Source organism: Pseudorasbora parva, chromosome 21 (assembly GCF_024679245.1).
Source record: "Pseudorasbora parva isolate DD20220531a chromosome 21, ASM2467924v1, whole genome shotgun sequence".
Lineage (NCBI taxonomy): Eukaryota > Metazoa > Chordata > Actinopteri > Cypriniformes > Gobionidae > Pseudorasbora > Pseudorasbora parva.
Genome location: NC_090192.1, coordinates 14,258,883 through 14,270,931, shown reverse-complemented (window position 1 = coordinate 14,270,931; position 12,049 = coordinate 14,258,883). Strand labels below are relative to the sequence as shown.

Below are 12,049 nucleotides of genomic sequence, written 5' to 3'. Positions count from 1 at the left end.
TTTATTAGACCGGTGAGAAACTGCTTGGATATACATTTATCAATAGAAACCGCGAGTAAAGTTTATACCATGCCTCAGAGACAACACTATTACCTATATCACAATATATTTTAAAATTAATTGCATGTCATTTTTGTCTGGCTATCACCAGACCAAGCTCAATTTAAAATTGAAGTCTGCTCTGTATTTTCTACTGCACAAGAGGCATGATCAACAAGGATTATTCAAATGACTGTATGCAATTAGATAGTCCTTCAACCAATTAGACCACAAGAGGTGTGATCAACGGGCAATGACCACTGATCTATATAGAGATTATTATATAGATCAGTGGCAACGACCCAACGCTTCTCTACCCGTCATCATGTTAAACCCGCCGATAGCGAGCCAAGTGGCTAAGCCTGTGATTGGTTCCCACAAAAGTGTAACATAAGCAGTAGAAATGAATGTACCAGACTGAGTTGCAGGGCGAAATCAAATCGCCAGAAGATCAGGCTGAGTTTATCCAGTCTAATGTATTTTAGCAATAGTCCTGTTTTTATTAAAATAATGTTATTGTAATATCGATCTAGATTACTGCAAAGTCTGACTCATAGTGTCTTATACCAGCCACTGAGCGAACACAGAGTAATGTTATGACAACTTTCAACTAACTTAAATATATTTAGATTATTTAAACCATGTAAAACAGCATGCGTTACCCCACATACGAAAAAGAACGAAAATGTCAGACTGCAGCATAAGCATAATAAAAGCTCAGAGACCGGTGTTTTGCGCAGGTTTCTCTCATTAGCATCCACTCCTAAGGGCTCTCTGTACATTCTGCTTCATACCACTCTAACGTTAAATAAAACTTTAATACATTCGCTCAGTCATGAACATGATTTCTGCCCAAGTCTGTCAGATTTCTTTCCATCAGCTGTGGTGGTGAAAAGTCAGGACGACAACTCCCATGATTCTATGCTCATTCATGACATCATCAAGCTAAGCCTTTGTTTTGAATAAGCTACCTCTAGCGGCAAAACTTAGATACTGTGCCTTTAAGACCACTTGTCACAGCAAGTAGCAAATGGGCATGCACATCAATTTTTTTTTATCTTTTTAAATATTCATCAAACCATTTATTGGGGTCATGTATTACAGTTTTTTTGTTGTTGTTTTTTTTTTTTTACAATTGCTAGGACATATTTCCAATACTTAGGTCACTTTTTTCCAAACTCTTTACACAATGAGCTCAAAAGTAGTCTATGTGTCCTAAACTGTGGATGATTTTCCATTGCTTTGACCCAAAATACAATCAGGTATAACAGTATGACCACCTTTCTAATAATGTGCTGGTCCCCTTTTTGCAGCTTAAACAGCTAAATGTTAGCAGCAGAGCCTTTAAAGGGTTACTTCAGCGATTTGCATATGGCTTTGTATCAGTAGAAACCCTGGAGTATATTCAAATGATTGTGCTTTCCCCCCCTCATTTCACCCTGAGACAAGAGATTTATGCATTTTATTTCTGGAAAAATTCCTCCTATGATGCAAATTGGCGATATTTGCATTATAGGAGGAATGTTTGGCCAAAGGCTAAAGACTACAGCCAGCAGGAGGAGCCATTTCCGCATACCCGCGCATGGGGGATAGATCACACTAAGAGCTCAGCTCGCAGGTACAGGCACTCATTTAAACGGAGCTATGGTGAGCAATGTAAGTCTTTTAACTTCTCAAATTAATTTCTATGAAAGTTAAGCTTGCAAAGGCATGAACTGAAACGTGCCAGACTGAACTCGCGTTGTGAATGTATGCCGCAAGTGTAGTCGCGATTACCTCAGCTCTCATCATGAGAGCTCATTCAGCTCATTTATCTCACTCCTGCAGTTAGTGCTCAGTACTGTGATACTCGCCCAGTGACTCACTCATTATATTGAACAGACACGTTCAGTTTTTAATTGTAGTGTCTTCTCTTTTAAAATCTTGCTTATTACTTACAAAGCACTAAATAGTTTAGCTCCCCGGTACATAAGCGAGCTCTTAACGCATTATACCCCATCACGTCGATTGCGGTCTCTAAACTCTGGCCAGTTGATAATACCTAGAATATCTAAATCAACTGCAGGCGGTCGATCATTTTCCTATTTAGCTCCTAAATTGTGGAATAGTCTTCCTAGCATTGTTCGGGAAGCAGACACACTCTGTCAGTTTAAATCTAGACTAAAAACACATCTCTTTACTATGGCATACACATAGAACATTTTTAACTTTCATTATTCAATTCAATTGACTGATTGTTAGGCTGCATTAACTAGGTCAGCCGGAACCGGGAAAACTTCCCATAACACCTGATGTACTCGTTACATCATAAAAAGAGTGACATCTACGCTAATGTTAGTCTCTCTGTTTATCCCGAGGTTTATCCCGGATCTGGGCCCTGTCCGGATCGGATGGTGGACCTGCCTGGACATGACCAACGCATCCTGGAGTGTCTGCTGAGCCGTGTCAAATGGTGTCTCCTCTGAATTTGCCTCACTGGCACGACATGCTCAAACCCGTCTTCGGCGCAATAATTCCGATCTTTCATGTATTCATACTCTTGTGTAATTGACGCCCCATCCTAAATAAATCTGTCTCTTCCGTGATACCCTGAAAATTTTGAATAATCCGATCTAATATGATTTCCGACCTGTAAGGTTGCCAGAGTAATAATCTTACACGGTGTGTTAATAGGCCAGAGGAGAACTGGCACCCCGACTGAGTCTGGTTTCTCCCAAGGTTTATTTTTCTCCATCACGCCCTGATGGAGTTTTGGTTCCTTGCCACTGTCGCCTTTGGCTTGGCTTGCTCAGTTGGGGACACTTAAAATATGATTAAAGTTATTCAACTTATTATACAAATAAAATCTATGAATTAGGTCTTATTTAATTCTATAAACTATAATACTGATCTGCCAACATTGTCGCTATATGATAAATTAAAATAAGCTGATAACATCACTGTTTTCTCCAGCACGACTGTACAGCCAAATCTAATTTTGTCGCAATATTATCCTGTTTGACACTGTGAAGCTGCTTTGACACAATCGTGATTGTAAAAGCGCTATATAAATAAAGTTGATTGATTGATTGATTGATTCTCCAACTCAGTCACAGTAATCCAGTAGGTGGCTATGGGAATGGCCTCACAGGGTAGCGAAGCATTCTGGGAATTGTAGTCTGTCATCCCCATGAGACAAAAATACATTTTCTGTCTTTTCTAAATCTAGAAGGCACCAAATTCTACTACATTGATGACCCAGTTTAAATACAGATTCATCTTCCCAGCACTGAAGTACCCCTTTAAGTCCTGTAAAATGCGTATTGGGGCCTCCATGGATCGTACTTGTTGAGATCTGGGGAATTTGGAGGCCAAGTCAACACCTCAAACATGTTGTTGTACTCCTCAAACCATTCTTGAACTATTTTTGCTTTGTGGCAGGGCACATTATCCTGCTGAAAGAGCCACCAGGGAATACCGTTTCCATGAACAACAATGCTTAGGTAGGTGGTACGTGTCAAAGTAACATCAACATGGATGGGAGGACCCAAGGTTTCCCAGTAGAACATTGCCCAAAGCATCACACTGCATTTGTCTGCTTGCTTTCTTCCCATAGAGCATCCTGGTGCCATGTGTATCCCAGGTAAACAATGCACACGCATTGGCCATCCACGTGATGTAAAATCAGACCAGGCCATATTCTTTCATTGCTCAGTGGTCCAGTTCTGTTGTTTACGCGCCCACTGTTGCCGCTTTCGGTGGTGGACAGGGGTCAGCATGGGCACCCTGACTGGTATGCAGCCCCATATGCAACAAAATGCTTTGCACTGTTTATTCTGACACCTTTCTATCAGAACCAGCATTAACTTCTTGTGAAATTTGAGCTCCAATATAGCTTGAATGTTTGATCAGACCAAACGGGCCAGCCTTCACTCCCCACGTGCATCAATGAGCCTTGACCCTGTCACCGGTTCGCACATGTTACTTAGATACTGACCACTGCAGACCGGGAACACCACAGAAGAGCTGCAGTTTTGGAGATGCACTGAACCAGTCGCATTTGACCTCTTGTCAAACTTGCTCAAATCCTCATGCTTGCCCATTTATTCTGCTTCTAACAAATCAACTTTAAAGGTCCCGTTCTTCGCGATTCCATCTTTCAAACTTTAGTTAGTGTGTAATGTTGCTGTTAGAGCATAAATAATACCTGTAAAATAATAAAGCTCAAAGTTCAATGCCAAGCCAGATATTTTATTTAACAGAAGTTCCCTTTCAAAGCCTACAGCGAACGGCCGGTTTGGACTACAGCAGGAAGTGCAGGGATGTAATGATGTCACTAGAACCGTTTGTTGACTAACCCTCCGCCCACAAGAACATGCAAAATAGGGGGCGTGGTCTTGTTGCTCTCCCACGTGGAGAAGAGAGCGCATTCAGCGATTGCATCTCCCCGTATGGTAAAAGGCGGGACCTTTCCGGGCAAAGTGTGCTAAGCTGCTGTCCAATCACAACACGGGAAGCGCTGGCCCAATCAGAACTCATTACGTACTTCTGAAGGAGGGACTAAATAGAACAAGGAAATCATCAGGCCGTTTTTAGGACAGAGGAAACAGCGCTGTACAGATAAGTAAATTGTGTGAAAAATACTGTTTTTTTTTACACGCGAAACATGAACTCATGTTATATTGCACACTGTAAACATTATCAAAGCTTCAAAAACACGCAAAGAATGGGACCTTTAAGGACAAAATGTTCACTTGCTACCTAATATATATCACACCTACTAACAGGTGCCGTGATGAAGAGATAATCAGTGTTATTCACCTGTCATAATGTAATGCATGATTGGTGTATTATAACCGGTGTAATAGGTGAATTAATTTCCCACTTACATCATCAATACTCATATTTACCAGAGACTAATTTGCACACACATACAGTTTTTTTTTTTTTTTTTCTATTGCTAACAAGCACGGGTCAATACTGAAGCCACGTTTCCTTAACTCTTCACACATTAAGCAAATCAGAAGTCTCTGTGGACAAAACTGTGAATCATTTTTCATTGCTTTCAAACAAAATGCATTCAATGACCATGTTTACCAAAATCCATGAACACTTTTGTCATTTACACTACACCATCTGCAAAACGATATATTTGCAGAATATTTTTCGGATGCTAATACTACTTTAAAAAAATGTATGAAAACACATTCAAATCAGAATGATTGCAACATTTTTGCATTTCTGCAGAAAATATACTGAAATATAAAATCTTAGCAGAATATTTATAAGGAAATTAAATAATAATTATTACAATTTCAGCTGAAAGCCAAACCCAGTCATCTTTCCCGCCATGTTTTGGTAAATTGGGATGGCTTCAGTATGATTTTGTTTGGAAACATGGATCAAGGAAAATTGGTGGGGAAAGAAGAGTGTATTCCATACATTTTCTTTCACCAATTCTACATGTGCTTGTTCTATGTAGGGTCATGGGAAGGCTGGACCCCTTTCCCAACATCTTGGGTAATAGGCAGGAAAACACCAACACAGGGATGACACACACACACACACATTCAAATTCACACCTATGGGCAAACTTACAGTCTCCAAATCACCTGTCCTGTAAGTCTTTGGATCATGGGGTAAATCCAGAGGAAACCAACGTCAACACAGAGAGAACATACAAACTCCACACAGAAAGGCCTCCTGCACAGCTGGGACTCCAATCCTGCACATACGCCATTATACTAAATGCCATTATACTAATGTTTTTAATTAATTTTTGTTATTATTGCTTCAGTTTTTGCAGTAATACAATCAAGTAAAATAAAAAAAAGTGTTTTGGTGGTTTTAGTGCATTTTGGATGTGAAAATGTACTGATGTGCTAAGCAGAAAGTTGGTAAGGAAAACGTCTCGGTTACGTATGGTAACCCTCGTTCCCTGAAGGAGGGAATGGAGACGTACGTCGGACTTAGACCGACGAATTGGGATCACTTCTGGGAGCCCCTATCAGCTTCGAGATGTAGAAAACGGGCCAATGAACATTGGCGTGTGTGCTTTGCATATCGCACCCCGCCCCGCTGCGTGGGTGTAAAGCGGAAGCGATCACCACGCACCGTTGTTTTTCACTGAGGAGCCGAACCGAGGCTCGAACTGCAGTGATGGTACAGCAACTGTGGCGACAGGACGTACGTCTCCATTCCCTCCTTCAGGGAACGAGGGTTACCATATGTAATCGAGACATTCCCTTTCAGTCGGTCACGTTCGATGTACGTCCGACTTAGACCAACAAATTGGGATCCCTATGGAAAACGCCACAGTTACTACCACTTCCAGCGCCCTGCCGGAGTCCCTCGGACCCCGTCTCAGCGGGCGGGGAATTTCCTGCAGGGAGAGCCCTACTGCTATCCCACAAGACCCAAACAAGGACTATTGGATAACGCTGGGAAAGCGTGCCCCTGGAGGCCGCTGCAGAAGCCATACTCTCCCGAAGGAGATAACGTGTGGAAATTACACGTATGGACTGTCCGTGGGCAGTGCTACATACAGGAGTCCCAGGGGTGGTCCCGGCCCTGATGGGCGGGGGACAGTCACCACACTGAGACGGCAGAGCGGGCTCTGCCAGGGGAAAGGAACGGGCTCGCCGTAGGGAGCCGTACCATGGAGAATACACATATGGGACCGCCGTGGGGGTCACTACTTATGGAACCCAGCCTAACACAAGTTCCACACTGCATACGAGTGTTAGACCTGGCGTCAGACGCTCCGCCACGTCTGACAGCCACGGGTTGCGGAGGACTCAACAGGGTTCGCCATACTGGGGAACTTGACTGGAGCATATAAGCGCATGTATCCATTCCATGAGGAAGGGAGTGGCACAGCAAGCCAACACTAGAACGGGCACTTCGGTGCTACCGACTATGAGAAGAGAGTACACGGGAAGATACCGGTTCTACACGTAGGCTATAAAATCTAGCGAACGTGTTGGGTGTCGCCCACCCCGCAGCTCTACAGATATCTGTCAGTGAGGCGCCACGAGCCAACGCCCAGGAAGAGGCTACACCCCTGGTGGAGTGAGCTCTAATCCCAAGCGGGCAGGGCACGTCTTGGGACTCATAAGCCAAGACAATGGCACATACGTCCGAAATGCTCGGACAGAGAAAAGCCAGGTCGGGGTCTGCCGCCTCCGAAGGCAGTGCTTGCAGGCTCACTTATCGGTCTCCCTCATATCAGTCAGGTGGAGCCAGAGATGCCGCTCCTGGACCACCAAGGTGGATATCGCCTGTCCCATAGCACGGGCGGTGGTTTTCGTCGCCCGTAGTGCGAGGTCCATCGCCGTCCGTCGCCGTCCGTCCCGGAGGAGCTCTGGGTCAAGACTACCCTTGTGCATTTCCATGAGCGCCTGTGCTTGGTGCACCTGCAATAGCGCCATGGCATGCAAGACGGACGTGACCTGGCCACAGGACCTATAGGCCTTCGTGGTCAGACCGGAAGATAACCTACAGGCCCTGGACGGGAGCTTCGGGTCCCCGCGCCAGCTAGAGGCAGACGTCGGACACAGTTGCATCGCGACGGCCCGCTCCACCGGCGGGAGACCCTCATACCCCCTGGCCTGCCCGCCGTCAAGGGTAGTGGGGGAGGGGGGTCACTAGGTCGCCCACGGACGCTAAATGGTGCTTTCCACGACCTAGTTAGCTCCTCATACACCAATGGTCCAACCTAAAAGGGTCGAGACGTGGTGGAGGGTTCCACTCAAGCCCAACCTTTTCGGCGGCCCGGGAAAGCATAGCCGTCAACTCCGGGTCCGACTCGACCATTGCCACTCTCCCAGAGGGAGGCAGTAAAGCCGAATCTTCATCCCCAGAGGACTGAAACTCCCCCTCCGATGCAGCGATTGACATCTGTTTGTCCGCAGGTGCCCCAAAAGACACCGTCGGCCGCGCATGTGGGGAAGCACCACCGGTTGCGGCGCTTGTGAGGGATTAGGGTCCCGCGGAGGCTCACTCGACGGGTTTGCCCTAACTGTGATCCTCAGGTCACCCCGGCCATCCATCAAATTAGGTCTATTCTGCTGGGCAGGAATAGACCTAGATCGAGCTATGGGTCGGGGGACTCCACCTTCCCGGAGGTAGGCGAGTCTCGACCTAAGCGCCGAGATAGTCATATTCCCGCAGTGAGAACACGAACTATCCACAAATGCTGCCTCAGCGTGCTCTAAGCCCAGGCACGTGATACAGCGCTTGTGACCGTCAGCGGGGGCAACAGGGAACCGCATCCAGAAACGCACGGGTGGAAAGACATCCTGAAAAGGACGGCACGTCACCTGTGTAGCTCTTTTTGTGAGGAAAATTTGCTCTTTTAGGTGTTGATGCACCTAGGGATCGACCGCGGCAGAAATAAACAGGTTTTGTGCGCAGCCTGTTTTCTGCTCTCACCAGAAAAAGGAACACGCCCACCAAAACAACTGTGTGTGGTGTGTGTGTGTGTGTGTAAAGTGGAATTTGCTCAGTTTGCTGTGAAAACAGCAGCTCTCTCAGCAGCAGTGAGATCGCGGTCACGCTGTCTTTTGCCGTCTGGCCAACACAAGAGCAATTTCCCCCGGCACACGCTTTCTCTCTCTTTCTTTGCTAGATAGGCAGTCAGATGCTTCATCAACGCCGTTCGGCTCCGAAGTGAATGAAAACGGTGCGTGGGGATCGCTTCCGCTTTATACCTGCGCAACGGGGCGGGGTGCCATATGCAAAGCACGCACGCCAATGTTCATTGGCCCGTTTTCTACATCTCGAAGCTGATAGGGGCTCCCAGAAGTGATCCCAATTTGTCGGTCTAAGTTCGACGTACGTCGACCGTGACCGACTGAAAGGGAACTGTGTGAAGAGTTTTGAAAAAGTGATTTAAGTATTGAGGAAAGTGTCTTAGTGATTGTAAAAATCTGTAAATCTTAAGACTGTTACCTTGGACTTAGATCCGGTGGTGCAAAGCAGTTGAGAGTAGGGATGAGAAGTTTGACAGGTTTGCGTCCTGTGCCTTCAGAATCTGTCTGTGTCCTATGGGTGGGTTTTGGTGTGGATAAGGGTGAAGGATGGGTTTGTTTCTGTACTTTGGTCTGCGGTTTGGGGGAAGGGTTTGGACTCTTCCAACCTCTGACAGGTGAACGACAATGTCTCAGGGCATTGAATTGCAGTAACTCCTCCCCTAAAAGGTTCCCTAATGATGTACGTCGCACTGGGCTGCCTAGATTGGGCAAAAGAAGATTTCGGCATGTATTGGAAGCAGGTGGGACGTGGAAGTACTTGTTTGGTTCATCAGCCTTTTCTATAATGGACGGACGCTTATTTTCAGTTGAGGCACAGGAGTCTGGGTAGTTCTGCTGCAGGGTAAAGACAAACAAATGACAACAGTGGTATATGAGAGAAACAATAAATGAGATAAACTATAACGCCCAGTATGGCAACTTAAAGGGATCCCCTGGTGTTGAGACTTGTATGGCTTAATATAACATAAATGATGTCTCTTACTGAATTATGTAGTAGAAAACCCATGAGATCTACGTTATTTAAAAAATAGATTTTATATTTGGACCATGGGCGGCGCCATTTTGTTTGCGTTCTAGGCTGATGACGTAGAATGGTTGCACTCCTCAATCAGCTGGCATTACCCGTAGCTATTTTTACCACAACGCAACTCGAAAATTGTTTCAGAGTTAAACAAAACCAATGAATTGCTTTGTAATTGTACTTAAAACACACTCAAACATACATGTGCACACAAACTCTCTCTCTCTCTCACAGACTCACACACACCCCAACAGATCGGCGCGAACACACACACAAACACGCACTGCGTGCGCGCATACATAACCCTCAATCACTATTCCCTGTGTTGATATCATAGATATCGTAGATAGACTGTTGATATGCAGTAGATTAACTGTAATGCCTAATGTAACCAGCAGAGGGAAATATCTAGGTAGGACGATGGGATAGGGTAACGTGAGGAAGAGAGGCAGGATGTTTTGGTGATTGTTGTATTTAGTAACAGTTGGTAAGGCATCAGTAGAAAGACGAGGTAAGTAGAATGATTTAACTTCTTTATTACACATTCCTCCACGAACTCATGTGAACCATGAGCATCTCGCACTTCTTCCCTTCTTCTTCTCCCAGCTCAATCTCTTTCCTCACTAGTGCCCTCTAGTGCAATTCCACAGAACACAACATCCCCCCCTTACATAAAGTCAGTAGGTGACTTATTCAGTATTTAACCCGTAAGGCAATATATATACTTTAAGACATCAGTATAACAATAGTAACATTTCTTAGCATACAAGAACATTATGCGTTACTGTAAATGTGATCATCTAAATCTCTTAATTAACCTAACCAGCATTAATTAGAAATATTCCAAATACTTAATCCAGTATTTCAACACAATAGAACAGGTACATGTGGTTTTCACAATCATTTTGTCTTTAGACTTGACTATTTTATGAAGTCTTTCATCCACACCGGTGGTTTAACGACTCTTTCACTTCTCCTGGGAGTGATTGGGCAGTTTTGAGCAGGCGATTTTGCTCCCTGGACAGTTTTCGCAGTTTGCTCTGGAAATTTAGTCATTGTCAGTCCATTCCATTTCTTTCCATCGCTAAGCAAGAATGAACTTGGCCCGATCTTCTCACGAATCAACAAAGGTAAGGTATACTTAGGCCTTCCTTTAGGAACGTGCTCTGGCTTTCTGATTCTCACGTATTCCCCAACCTTGAAAGAAACCGATTTGGCTCTCCTCTTCCTGTCTGTATATCTCTTACTTTTTTCCTGTCTTTTCTTGACAGCATCTCGTACACCAGCACATTTGACACTCTTCTCCTTCACAGGAAAAATGTCTACCTTCGTTCTCATTTTCCGGTTATGCAAAAATTCAGATGGAGATACACCAGTAGTAGCGTGAGGAGTAGCACGGTAACTCTGAAGAAACTCAACTACTGACGGTCTCCAAGCTTTTCCCATTTGTTCCGCAGATAAGATACACTCTTTCAGTACTCTGTTCCAGCGTTCAACTGCCCCATTTCCTTGTGGATGATACACACTTGTACGTAGGTGTTTGATACCACGTTCAGAAAGAAAATCTGAAAAGGCTGCAGAGAGGAACTGAGGTCCATTGTCCGTAACAACAAACAAAGGGTTTCCTTCTCGTGCAAACACAGAATGTAGGAAAGAAGTAACAACTTCAGTAGTGACATGTGAAGAAAAAGCAACTTCTGGCCATTTGCTGTAATAGTCCACCAATGAAATTGCGAAACGACAACCTGATGCAGCATGTTCGAAAGGCCCGACAATATCAAGACCCAGTTTTTGCCAAGGTCCATCCGGCAAATCAACTGGTTGTAACGGAGCCGGAGCAGTTTTTGCAGATTTGTCATTGAGTTGACAAGTAAGGCAGGTTGAAATCACTGAGTGAACCAACGAATCCATTTTTGGCCACCAGTACAGTTCACGTAACCTTTGTTTGGTCCTGACCAACCCTTGGTGTGTTTCGTGAGCCAGCTTCACCAGGGTTGAACGAAGAGAAACAGGAACAACGACACGGTGTTCACCTCGCATGATCAATCCGTTGTATACTGACAGTTCATCACGAATGAAAAAAAAAGATGATAGAGCTGAATCTACATCCTTCTTGTTGCGTGGCCAGCCATTCAGTATTTGCGTTCTAAGTACATCCAGCTCAGGACAAGATTCGGACGCCTTTGTAAAATCCTCAATGGACACAGAATGTAACCCTGGAAGGACTGTGGCAACCATTTCTGGTTCTTCTGTGTGTTCCGTCGTCACTGGTAAGGGTATTCTTGATAAGCAATCTGCAGCCTGGTTTTGAGCACCAGGGCGGTATTCAATGTCATACGAAAAACACAGCAACCGGGCTGACCATCTGGCTACTTTCATTCCAGCACGTCCAATTCCTTTTGAAGCCAGCAAGGTAGTTAATGCTTTGTGATCCGTACGTAATGTAAAGTGATGACCCCATAAGTATGGGCGCCAT

General features: G+C 44.9%; 1 protein-coding gene across 1 annotated transcript in view; it reads right to left on the bottom strand.

Moving 5' to 3' along the window:
- Positions 1–12,049, bottom strand: part of kcnh4b (potassium voltage-gated channel, subfamily H (eag-related), member 4b) — a 71,787-nt gene that overhangs the window by 6,628 nt on the left and 53,110 nt on the right. The window contains exon 12 of the mRNA XM_067430196.1: positions 8,971–9,386. Within this exon, the coding sequence (XP_067286297.1) occupies positions 8,971–9,386 (416 nt within the window). The remainder of the gene's footprint in view (positions 1–8,970; positions 9,387–12,049) is intronic.